At 40.2% G+C, this 13,432-nt stretch overlaps 1 protein-coding gene across 5 annotated transcripts in view; it reads right to left on the reverse strand.

The window, feature by feature from the left end:
* Positions 1-13,432, reverse strand: part of UNC13B (unc-13 homolog B) — a 331,346-nt gene that overhangs the window by 119,263 nt on the left and 198,651 nt on the right. For all 5 annotated transcript variants that reach the window (XM_036737948.1, XM_036737946.1, XM_036737947.1 and 2 more), the window contains exons 9-10: positions 3,692-4,015; positions 1,884-1,974 (exon numbers count right to left, since the gene is read on the reverse strand). In XM_036737948.1, coding sequence (XP_036593843.1) covers positions 1,884-1,974; positions 3,692-4,015 — 415 coding nt within the window. The remainder of the gene's footprint in view (positions 1-1,883; positions 1,975-3,691; positions 4,016-13,432) is intronic.

Genomic DNA, 13,432 nt, shown 5'->3' on the forward strand with positions numbered 1-13,432 from the left:
TCTCTCACTTTATGACAAAAAATTTCTTGCCTTACTATAGTCGATTATTTCTAGTTGTGATGTCTTGGCTCTTGAACAATTAAATTAGGAAAGGAGATTCACAGAAAACAGATGTTGAACAGCTTAAGACCCATAATCTGGGAGTTAGTCAATAAGACTTAATCCCCAAGAAATTAAAAAATGGTTCAATTGAGGGAGTCCTGCAGAGTCCCACAACACTGAGAAAAGAATTTAGATTTGAACAGAATAAAACGACTTTGTGAACAACAATGGCTGGGTCAAAGTACATCAAGATCTTATCTAGGAGGATCTGCAATGTTCTTCATTGATGTAATCAGCACAAAGCCACATGCAAACAGGAGCATCAGGGAGACCTTCCTATCTATAGGAAATCCCTCTTTAACCTGGACTCAGCACTCTATCTCCTCCATTACCATGGCAAACACTGTTGGCAAACATTCATCTATCTCCTTGTTCTATGTCTCACCTGCTTATTATCAGAGGATCACTGGACTGGACCATTTCTGTTGTCATATCTTTTAGGGAATCTTGAATGATTCTGACATATGGATAGGAGACACCTTGTAAAAGTCTATAAGGTGAAGATTCATTCTGCCAAATCAAATGCTTCATCATAAACAATAAACACAATGGGATCTTGGACAGTAAAGGAGGCATGGAGGATGCTTATGCTATTTTGCTCATTTTTAGGATAATGATAAGGTCTGAGATTTTCCCTGCACTTTTGATATCTTTCCCTTCTTTGGTGCCTTAATTGTGTTGCTTTTAGCATGATTTCCTTAATATAGATTGGTCCAATCTGGCTGCTTTCCCCATCTTTGTTCTCTTTCGTGCATTTCTTCTTCAAAGGAGTGTGACTTGACCATCCACAAAGGAAATATGAGAATATCTAATCCCCAAATTTTAATGTGCATTTGGAAGGATACCCTGTGGCAACAGTTCAACAGCGTGCACATCTGAGACAGACAGTACAGACGGACAACAAAATGGACCAAGATAGGAACAAGAAAGCGAGAACTGGCTGGCAACTTCCTTTACTGACCCCAAGCTTCCAGTGAAAGCAAAGGTCCACCTTGGCAATACTAAAATTTTACTTGTGTTACTGTATGGCAGCAAAATATGAAATTCAACTATCTCTATAGAATTAAAAATTGATCATACACAGATAGCAATGGAGAGGTGCATGGTGGGTGAGAGAAGGTTATAGCATGTAACCAGTGAAGAACCCAAAAGAACAAGAGTAAAAGAGATTATGGAATTACTCATGATAAGAAGAGAAGATAGGCAGGTCATAGGATGAAAGCAAGGGATAACAAGTGGACAGCCAGTATGCTCCTCTGATATTTTTATGATGTCAGAAGAAAACAAGAAAAATCTCTCACACACTGGGGGAGGGGACCCCCCTTTGCTGACTATGTAGGAGTGCACAAACAAGAGACACACATGATGAGCAGGAATGGATGGGCTGCAATCTATATCATTAGAGGGAACCTCTGAATTGATGATATCACAGATACATTTGAGTAAACAACCATGATGCTGGAGGTGAGCATTTAAGTTCACTTCCATACTGTTGAGACATCATATTCATTTGATTTTCCTGTTTTGACAATGAGAAAGAAGAAAGCTAATGCCTTGTTACCCCAAAATACTCAGGGAGGGTTTAAAAACTAGTTCAGATCTCATGGTCTCTTTCCTTCTAATTTCCAGATTTTTGACCACTGGAAGCACTGCTTGATAAAACTAACAATTTTCTTATTCTCCACCCTCCTCACCAAGAAATGCCCCCAATCAGTACCATAAGCTTTTCAGTCACAAAGGATAAGTAGCTTTGATGCATACCACACCAGTAGCTTCCCTACCTCTTGTAGCTGGAGTCGGACTTTGGTAACTGCTCGAATCCAATGTGCTCTAGCTTGGGTAAACGGTGAAGAATGATTCTCTTCAGGACAACTTGGAACAAAGACAAAAAGTTCTTTTACAAACAGACCATCCCACAAAACAAGAATACAAAACAAGAGCTACTACAACTAAGGAACATACCAAATCAAATAGCATCATTCATCTGACCCTTTCCATAGTTTACTGTTTTTGCCCCCACCCCTGTTTTATTCACTATCTGTAGGCTAAACACTACACTGAGGTTTGGTGATCTATGCCACGGGCAATGAGATGGTGATCCAGTGGTTAGAGCTGTTTATATAGATTAGAAGAACCTGTCATTGATCCACTTACATCCCCCTCCTTCTTAGGCTCTCTTCCTTATGCAGAGAAATTCTTTAATTCTCAGAGAAGTGAAATGTCCCCTTGCCTAAGGACAACCAACCTCAGACACTATGGAACGGTTGCTGACACTTATCCTAAACACAAAGTCCCAGTACTAAGGATTTCAGCCCCATTATTGCCATTAACTTTCCCTGAGTCAGAGAAAGAACTTCTCAAGCCTCCAGAACTTTTTCTGTGACGCAAACAATGGTGATGACCGAGCATCTTGTAGGGAGAGATGACTACATTACATCAGGCTGGATCATTTGGTCACGTTTCCTATTATTGACAGTACATAATGTTCAGTCAGCAGTAACTCACCTCCTTCCTCCCAGCCTTGGGATGACAGAGAAGTGTGCAGCATCCAGCCATCCAAACACCTGTCCTGCCACAGTCCCTACCACTGTTCAAAACAAGGCTAGGATATTTGGTCCAATCCAAATGTGGGCTACTTACTGACTGGAAGTATAATACCAAAGCTTAGTCTCCTTAGTTTCTTCTCTATCCCCTCTGGTGAATATTCACAAAGAGTGGACACTTACTAGACAGATGGAAGGAGAAAAGACAAGACAGCTTTGTTTTTCTGGAAAAGTACTCAAAACTAGAGTTAGCTCTGGGATGTTATAGACATGCCATTCTCTTTTACACAGTCACTTGCCAAGTGACTGGTCTTTGCTGCTCCAGGACTCAAGGTGAGGGATAGTTAGAGTTTGTTATTCTGCTTCAAAATACCAAGTATTTTAGTCACCCTCAACCACCCTCCCTCCACCACCTGTCAGCTACTCCTGGCTACCCGACTGACTAATGCTGCCTGGCAGTGACAATACACTATTTATGGGCTTAGCTCCTATATGGATTTTAAAAGGTCAAGTTTTCTATTTTCTTTCTTATAAGTCCAAATTGCTTAATATAAGATTATGCTCTTCTGCATGAGGAGTCAGTAAAGACTTTCTGAATGAATTTTAACGGCTCTGTCCTGAGTCATTTGGCCTCAGGTACACTCAGAATTTAAGAAATACCAGAATTTGAATGCATAAAAATAATCCATAAGGCAGCCAACAGTGGCCAAGCCACTAGGATAATTCCCCCAATGTTTTTTACTTCTGAATGGCTTTAGGGTCAGCTCTGGAGCCAGAGAAGTTAAGTTGACGCAGATCAGAAGGTCAGGACCTGCCAGCAGAAGAAGCAGTGCTGACCCCGTACAGTGACTACCTGTGGAACTGCAGCATCCAGATTACAAAAGTCCAAGGGACTCATGTTCAGCAGCACCAATAGCTGATCTACCACATTGTTCTTCTGTGATTTGGAGAGGAGGCAGGTGGAGGGAATGGGGAAGAGACAACTTGCCATGACAGAGCCAGTTCTGCAAGCTGGGAAAATTCCCCTTCGTGTAAAAATTACCTACCTCTCCTGGGGGCTTTTATGTGGCTCTAGTTCTAGGGGAAGATGAGATGTTTTTTCCTCTTTAACCACTTCCTTTGGCTCACAAGCTTTTCCCTTCTCAGCTTCGCTGGTCACCTCCAGCAATTTCTCCTGTTCCCCAAAGCCTGCTTGGCCATCCTTTGTGTGGCTTCCAGTACTGTGGCGGGAATGAATTGAGTCTCTTTCTCGGTGGTCATCATCTTGTTCTGAGCTATGAACATGTTCATGATACTGGTCCAGCTCACTCAGCTGTGAGCTTCCTTGACTCACATTACAGGAAGAACCATACCTACTACTGCCAGTTGGGCTGTGAGAAGAAGAAGAAAACAAAGACTAGTCAGAAGTCAGACAGAAAAAAGGAAATGAATATAAACCAGTGCCCAACAGGAGAAATGTTGCTTCCATACAGTAGCATCGGGGATTTTACATTAGGGTTCTCAGTGGGAAGACCTCACAGTCTAGTAGAACTACTTTCTAATTAACAGAAAGTACAGTAGAGGAAAAACATAAAATGGAGTTGACTCCTGGTTTCTCCAAAAGCTTTAACACCAGTCTCATACCCAGTATCAAAGACTATCTTACCTGCATATTATATTTGTATTGACAAAATCAAGAATTATTTAAAACAGTATGATACTTTTACCTAAAAATTTCCCTCTACCTCATAATCTTCTCAGGAAGCTTTTATCCAGTGGTTGTCATGAATTCAATTTTATATTCGTTTTCCATTCCCCACAGAGTGGGTGAACACATTGGAAACGGAATGATTTAATATTTTATTAATTTTTTACTATTTCTCCAAATGAACCTTGGTTGATCTGGATCCCCTGAGAAAACTTCTGTTTCATTAAAGTGAAGTCTCCCTTTTCTCCTTCCTCACCAAGAAAAATGTAAATGATTAATTCTTATGTTAACCACAGGCAAGTGGCACTGCTTATTGTGCTGTCAGTCAACCTGAGATAAGCCATGGAAAGAACAAAATCAGGACCATAGAAACTCCACAAGTGAATGATCTTGTTAGAGTGAATAAAACAACTAAAAATCTTGACCATAGAAGAAGAATCACGAAAACATACCCATGACAGGTAGCTTTCCCACAGTAGGTCACTCAACCATTTGTAGGTCATGGCCCATCTTTGGATGAAGTGGGCATACTCCATTTTTAAAGGAAGAACCATGCCAGGTGTCTTTATTCCTGGAGCAGACCCATAGATCTTACCCTACCCCTATCCCTACTCCGTAGTGTTAACATCCATATTATCTTCCACTATAGTTTATTCCTACATTCCCCCACAAGCAATCCACTTTGCAGCAGGAGATAATTACAGTGAACGAAGGAAGCTGAGGAAGGGGTTGGCAGAGTGAACGAATGGCAAGGTGGGCAGCGTGGAAGAGGAAATAGAAACAGCAGGAAGCTACCTCAGGCTAACAACCTAGGTTAACTGTTCACTAACCAACTCCACAGCATTGTCCTATCTTTGGAATTTGATACCAAACAGTTCAGAGATAAATAAGGCATTTCTACTCAAAGGATGACTGCAGGCTAGCGATTGCAGGTAGGCCAAATAAGATGTCCTCTTATTATTTCTGTCTTCCTGTTGGGAAGCCCAGGGATGCTTCACAAATTCAACAGGACCTGAAAAATCTAGACTTGGGATATAAAAAAGACCAGTTACACTATGGGTCAGTTTATTTCTTTCCAGCCCATTCTTTTCTTCTGGCTAAGAGACTGTGACAAAAGAACCAGATGGATTTCCTATGGAGGAAGGCAAGCAAGACACTTTCCTGCCACACACAGCCAAGTTTTTACCCTCTCTGAGAGCAAATCTAATGGGAAAGAAAGAAATTGGAGTGTTTTTCCAAAAGCTAGTATCTTTAGGCCACTCCCAATAACCCTTGTTAATGCTGCTGGGAGAAGAACTATGTCATGATTTGCATTGAGCATTTTCCTGAGTATAAATTGAACAACCTCTGTCTCTACTTCTGCAAAGGCTATGACCATTCCAGTTCAGTTGGCCTAGGCACAAAAGGCAAGGCAGCATTCTTAATTTGCACTTGATTGTGCCTCTCTTGCAAAGAAAACACTGGCCCTTGAATCCAAGTCATGAACAATGTCCTAGACTAACCTGCAATAGGAACATCAAAGGACAAGTCCATCTCTTCTACCACCATTTAGAAGGACAGTATTCTAGTCTTGTGAGTAGGGCTGACCCAGCTCACCTGGGAATTCTCTTGGGCTCTATAACTTCCTTTGGGCTTAAGGGCAGTGATAGCCAGAAAAAGGACATCAAAGGCCCATTACCCTAACCAACAGCTGATGGTAGGAAGGAAATGCATAGATCTGAGCAGCTGAGGGGCATGAGTTAAGGGTAGAGTGTAGATTTTCCATGTAAATATTAAAGTGATATATAAATGTGAATTCTTATTACTTTTATTCTCTGTACATCATATCCAGCTGTATCTAGCACCTTTGCTGCGACTAGAGGAAGTACCACAGAAGACTGAAAAGTGAGAAGAGTTTAAAACAGTGTCCCCCAAATACAGAACAAGGGAAGTTTTGACTAGGCTTAGACTCAAAGAAATAATCTGGCCCACTTTCATCGATACTCATATGGAATACTTGATTTTTTCTGGGTAATATTCCTCCCTGACCCCATTTTTCACTCATTATGCAACACAGATTTTCCCCCCAAAGCATCAGAGTAAGGCTTTTTAGCAGCAGACTCTTTTAAATCAGTAAATGAGGCAAATGAGTGAATGACTAAGCTCTTCAAGGCTGTATACCCAGGAGCACAGCCCCAGAGGGAATGGGATAGATTATCTAACACAAAAGCATCACAAGTAAAAAGGTAACAGGCTGGAGAAGCTGACACATTGACTGTCTATTTTACCTACCTCTAACACTAAGCACAGGCATGAGAAAATAGACAGGATAATAACAAGGATGGGAATGAAAACACAGGGTCCTAGATCTACTTCTATGCCACTTGCATTATAAATGGTCAATTGCTTGAAACCATTTATTATGCTCTTGTTGAGAACAGGCCTTTTCTCAGTCACTGATTCCATGATTCCTTTCGATGTTGTCAGCTGGGGCTTGCACGAGGAGTCACCATCGGAAAGAAGCCCTCTGTCAGGCACAATTTCTTGCCCTTGCTTTTCCTTCTTCTGAAGCAGCTCAGACTCGGGGCAAAGTTTGCCTTCTGGCTCTATGAGATCCATGGAGGAAGAGATGATAGTCCTGGTATGATGCTGCTCTCCAGATACTGGAATTTCTTGCTTGTTATTAATCACTTCAGGCCCTGCAAGGTCTTTGACGCATTCATTCTGCATGACCTCCAGGTTGGTGGAGGATAAAACTGGTTCAACATTAGCTCCAGGTACATCAGGAGATGTAGCCATATTTTCTCTACTTTGCATATGACATTGATCACTGTCTGTTACTAAAACTGGAGGAGTGGTCTCTGGAGCCCCCTGAGCGGTGCTCTCCTTGTTCTCCTTTTGCCACAGAAATGGAATGTCTAGTTTCTTTCCAAATCCTAGCTTTAAGCCACTGTCTACTGCATTCCCTTTTTCTTCATTACTTCCTTCAAACAGAACTGAGAACTTCTTAAAACCTGACATGAAACCAGACTCTGTTGATGCTTTATTCCCAAAAGAGGATGAAGGAGAAAAGAAAGAGCCAAGTGATTTCCCACGATCAGCAGCAGAGGACAGGAAATCAAACTTTGGCAAATTAGGCACATTTGGAATGTCAAACATAGATTTTTGATGGCTTGTTTCTGGGAGAACAGCAGGTGGGTTCTTCAGGGAAGGGGACTGGTCAGTATCTTCCTTTGCTTCTGGGATGGCACACATCTCTAACTGCTCCTCCAGTTGTCCTTTGGTCTCTGATGGGCAGCCTGGGCTGGGTGGACACAAATTGACTTCAGCCTGATCATCCTGAGTATGTTCAGTCTTTAATTCATTACTTAAACATGACTCCAACAAGTCTTGACTTGTCTGAGCAGCTGGCAGGTCTGGCATCAGGTCAAGAGTATGATTTAGATAAGGCTCAGAAACACCTGCCTGTTCTGGAAGAGGAGTCTGGTTGGTTATGCAGGCAGGGTCTACATCCACTTGTGAGGTAATCGAAGTATTCTCTGTTTTGAATATGTGCTCCACGTTGGTACCTTGCAGTGCCTCATTCTCTCTTATATCACTTGGAGATGATGTTCTCATCACAACATCATTCCCCAAAATGGAAGAATCAGAAGCATTTAATTCAGGACCTTTGGGTTCAATTAGCAGAGTTTTATTGTCCTCTATTTCAGTTTTCAATCTAGATTCATCAGTCAAAGCTTCTAACTTTTCATTGCTCCCTGCCCTTTCAGGGTCATTGATAGCTGATTCTAAAGGAAGAGCTTCTGAGTTTTCTTCTTTCTTGGCTTCCTTTTTGGGTATTGATTCCACAATCTCTCTGGGACAATTGTCTGGAAGCTGGGAGCTCACCTGGAGATGTGAGTCTTGTTCATGAGTCTCTGGCTTGGGACCTTTGAATATGCTAAACAAGTCTCCTGTGATGGTCTGAGATGATATACTGGATGAAAAACCAAAGAAGGAACTTTTCTTTGGAGACTGAGAAGCTCCTTCTGCCATTTGAGATGGGGAGAAAAGTCCAGAGAATGTTTTGGGAGATTCACTCATTCTCCCAGAGAAAGATTTCATTTTAGTTATAAGGCCTGAAAATATTTCTGCTGAAGAATCCAAAACTGAATTTCCTTCTGGGGCTTCTACAGGTTTGCTCTGTGAATTCAGTGTATTTACAGACTGATCAGAGAAACTGGCTTGCTGAAAGCTATCTTTATCAGTTGCTTGGTTGAGCAATTTCTTTGACAAATTCAACTGGTCCTCTGTAAAACTCTCATTTCTTTGAATGTTAGTAGAATCACTAAGATCATTTAGATTTTCAGAGATGTGGATATCATGTGAAAATGAATTACGTAGGGAATCACTAGTAGAGATTATCTGACCCAAATCTTCTTTTTCATAAGGCATTTCCATAAGGGGTTTTGCAATTCCTGTATCCACAAGGAACATTTTCTCTGATGCTTGTGGTTCTGTAGAATAAGAACTGTCTTTCTGTAAGTGGACAACCTGGACTGAAGAACCCAAAGAGAGAGAATCTGGGGAAGAGACCTTTGTTTCTTCAAGATACTCAACGACATCAGAGGTGACATCTTTGGTGCCATTGAGGAGAGTACCAGTAGCCACTTTCTGCTCATGCAGTGCCTCCATGGGTGAGACATTCATGTTTCCATTTAAACCTGCTTGTCTGTTCATTTTGTCACTGGTGGCTGCAAAAATACTTGGTGGCTTAGAGGGTTGAGAAGTCACTGGAGGTACATTGACAAAGTTTTGTTTCTCAACAGTATTTTGTTGCTTTTCATCCCAGAAAGACAAGTTAAAGAAACCAAAACTGGAGCTACTCTGAGAGACACTTTTCTTACCGCTAGAGCCCCTAGAGGAAAAGAAGGAAGGTAGTTTAAATAACCCTTCTCCTTCTTGAAATTTAGCACTTGGGCTAGTGACAGGAGCTTGCTTTCTAGATTTTTCCGGTTCAGTCAGGAAAGAGAATATACTCTTGCTCATTGGAAGCTCTCGCTTTGATGTAGAGTTTGTAGTGGTTGAAAAACTCCCTTCTTTGCCAGAGAACTTATCTTGTTTATTCGAACTAATTCCATCCAATACATTATAAGACTTTTGATTATCTCCTGCGTCCTCCATTGTCACTAAAGACAAACCCCCACTATGTTCCAATGAAGAGTCTTTGGATAATTTTTCAAGATGGTTAATACAGGGAGTTGGACTCAGTGGCTGATCTCCTAAGAATACGCCTGTTCCTATACTATTCTTCCTTTGGTTCTCTCCAATTGAAGGCTCCTTTGGCCCACTGTCATGGATAGTGGCTTGTTTGTTCAGGACTCTAGCTCTAGCTTTTCTTGATAAAGAAGCAGGTGTAGAAGGAAGTACATTGTCATCCTGGCTGGCTGGTTGCATGATATCAGTTTCTGTCATGACCATTTCTTGGCTATCAATACTTGAAGGAATAGAGCCTTTCTCAGCTAACTGTAAAGGGGACACATCTACTTTAAAGAGATCCCCAAGGGAACCAAAGAGAGATGAAATACCTGTAGACTCTCTCTTTTCCTGGGATTGTGCCTTTCCTTCTTTACCACCATTACTTTCCAGGTTTGGTGAACTGCCCTTATTACTCTGGGTCTTAAAAAAGTCAAAAAATCCAGATGTCTGGGGTTTATCCATTGCTGTAGTTACAGAAGAATCTTCTCCCCGACCAAAAAGTTTCAATGCACTTTTAAATAGTGTTCCCTCTGGTTCTGTGGAAGATTGGCTCTCAGGAAGTTCACACTCCTTCTGTTCATTTTTATCAGACTCAGATCCAAAAGGGTATAAAATAGAATCAGTTGTAATAAGTTTATGCTCTTTTCCACCTGATTTAACATCGGGAATTATTTGGTTTACTTGTGAAGTTGATCTTAACAAACTTTGCTTTTTCACATGAGTATTTTTATTTATAGGTAATTCTTCTTTTTGATTTTTACTAATTTCTAAACTCTGAATATTAGAAATGGCTTGTCTCTTTGCATTTTTCTCAGGAAAAGTTTCTTCCACAGTTTTTGAGCTCGCTGCAAATAGCCCACTTGGAGGGTCATCATTTGGTAATTCAGCTGATTGTAACTGTAGATCCATTTTCTTCATGGCAGAAGTCTCTAAGGGCTCATTTTTATCATAATTCAAAGTCTTCCCCACCAAATCACCCAAAGTAGAAAAAAAGGAAGTCATTTTGTTTGTGGGCAATCTCTCTGCTATGTCCTTAGGGTTTGTGGTTGTGTTTTCAGGAAGAACCAAAGGTACAGCTGGTTTAGGGGAAGCCTGTTGCATATGGAGATCAAAATTTCCACCTGAAGTATTTTCAGCTATAGATTGGTTTTTATCTTTCTCTCTAATCTGAGTCTCTCCATTTAAACCCCAACTACTAAGTCTTTTGGGTTGACTTCGCAGATCAAGGATCTCCTCAAGGTCTTCAGATCTTTCTTTTTTATGTCCCAAAGCTACTTTGAACTTCTTAAATTTATATCCTGAAAAATCTAATGGCTGATCACTTTGGCAATACATTGATTCCTCAAGCATTTCTGAAAGGGTTTCAAAATTCATATTCATTAATTTGTCACGTCTTTGCAATGCCATAGACAAATCAAGAGGCTTATTAACAGAGTCATCTAATGGTTTATCTTTACCACACCACAATAGTTCATCTTCACTGCCAAGAAGGACTTTGAAGCCACATAAAGCAATCATGTTATCATCTAACATAGCGTTTGAAATAGCATCCATCTGGAAATCATAGTCCAAGTACTCTTGAAAAGAAGGATCAGGTCCATATACATATACATATTGCCCAGTAGAATCAGTGAGCAGAGAATAGATATATTGGCCATCACTGTACACATAATGCCCATATTCCCCATCCTCTGATGGCCACCACATTCCATTTTCAAGCCATGACAACCATTGATGGTATTCATAATCAAAACTTAAAAACGCAAAAGTTTCATCCATCCTTAAGGACTCTTGATCAACTACAGTCCACATTGTTGGGTTATAACCTGAAGAATAACTTAAGTCAATGGGTAACTCTTCAAACAAATACTTATTATTAGCTTCAAAAAGTGGAAAATGACTGCAATTTCCATTCATTGAGTTAGCTGCCCACATACTCCCTTTTACTGAGTAGTCTTCGTGAAATGCTAACTGGTCAAGTGATTCATATGGCAACTCATTGCAGTCAACACCATCCAGATTTGTTCTCCATTCCAATGTATTTGTGTTTTGGTCTTTTTGGCAAAGATCTATGGAACTAACTGATTGAGGACAGGAGAAAACCTCAGCTAGTGGAAGGGTATTTTGCTTTAAAACATAATAAACTGGTTGCATGATTTCATTGAGATCTCCCGAGAAATCTTTTATGCCAGAATTCCATTCAAAATCCAAAGGTCTATTCATGTCCTCAAAAGTCTGGTAGTAATTTGACGCACAGATAATTTTAGTCTTCAGTAAAGATGAATTCAACTCACTTGAATTTTCTTGTAGTTTTGGCCCAGGGGTTTGGTGAGGAAACTGCTCTCTAAATAAAGATTTCTTTACGAGTTCCTGTTGAACACTAGGCATACTATGAGAAAGAGGACAGTCAAAAGAAATGTGGTACTTTTCATTTGGTTTATTTGTTGTTGTAGGGTTTTCATCTATCCAAGACTCACTTACTTGTATGCTTTTATCTTTCTTTTCAGGCAAAGATAAGAAGCTTTTTAAATTGCTAGAAGCCTCTTGCTTTTCAACATGATTCTCTTGATTGATTGTCTCATCTGAGTTCACAGGCATTTCATCAAGGCTAGAATGCTTACTTACACCCAACCATTTTCTGAAATCTAGAGACTTGGACTTTACCTTATTTGGTTTACCATCTGCAACATTTTCACTTGAGGCAAACTTAAGTATTCCAGAAAGTAAACCTGGGGTATTATTTTTCTGATGGGGACTTTCATTTCTCATACTTAATTCTTGTGGACTGAGCGAATGTTCAGAAGAAAATCTCAGTTGTCCGTAAAGTAGGTCTTGTCTAGTGCTTTTCTTAGAAGTATCATCCATGACTTTATCTTCTCTAGTCTCACAGGCTGCTGATGATTTTGAGAAGTCAGCATTTAAAACTAATGAAGAATCTAGAGTTGAGGTTCTTACATTTTGCTTTAAATTCTTACTTCTTCCTGAAAAATCAGAAACTTCATATTCTTTGGGTACAATTATAGGAGTGTCCAAGCTATCTTTATCACATTGATTTCCATCTTCTAGTTTGTGCTTACTTTGGTGGATTTTTTGTGTATCCTTAAACTCATCTGGAAGATTGGAAACTGAATCGGATTTTGCTAAATTATTTTTTGAAATTTCTGGGCAATTGTTTTTAGATTCTTCAGAAGCAACTAATGTTGGGTCATGACAATACTGATCTGGAGGGTCTGTAATGTTGTCAGTGGAAGCAAATTTAAATAAAGAAGGAAAGATGCTTCCATTTTCCTTTAAATCCTGCTGCTTTTCAGAACTACCAAGAGACCCCCAAAATGGAATATGTAGCTTCCCACTGAAGGAAAACGAGTGTTTATCTTCCTTTGGACTGCTTTCCGAAACATCAGATTCATGAACTTCCATGGATCTAAACGAAGCTTCTTTTAAAGATGATTCAGGGGAAGTAAGAAAAAACTGACTAAAGGATTTTTTTAATGGGCTAAGGAAAAAACCATCATCAGATACTTTGTCTAGCTTTAAAGGTGGTAAAGAAGTCTCCTCATTTACATTCCCTTTATTTTCGTTTCTACAACCTGATCCACAAGGAACTCCTGGTATATCTTTGGCACATGCTTCTTGATGACTTGACAGGTGAGGCACGTATGTACATGTTTCTCCTTCTGAAAGGCTCTCTATGCTATCTTTCACACAGGAAGAACCAACTGAGTCTAGAAATTCATTGGTTACTCCTGAAGATGGCAAATCCTCACATGGATGAACTTGGACCTGGCCAATAGTCTCTCTATAATTCACATCTAACACTAGACTGCAATTATTGTTGTTTATTACAGTAGCTTCCTCTTGTTCTGACTCATGGTCAACCTTT

Source organism: Trichosurus vulpecula, chromosome 9, assembly GCF_011100635.1.
Source record: "Trichosurus vulpecula isolate mTriVul1 chromosome 9, mTriVul1.pri, whole genome shotgun sequence".
Classification (NCBI taxonomy): domain Eukaryota; kingdom Metazoa; phylum Chordata; class Mammalia; order Diprotodontia; family Phalangeridae; genus Trichosurus; species Trichosurus vulpecula.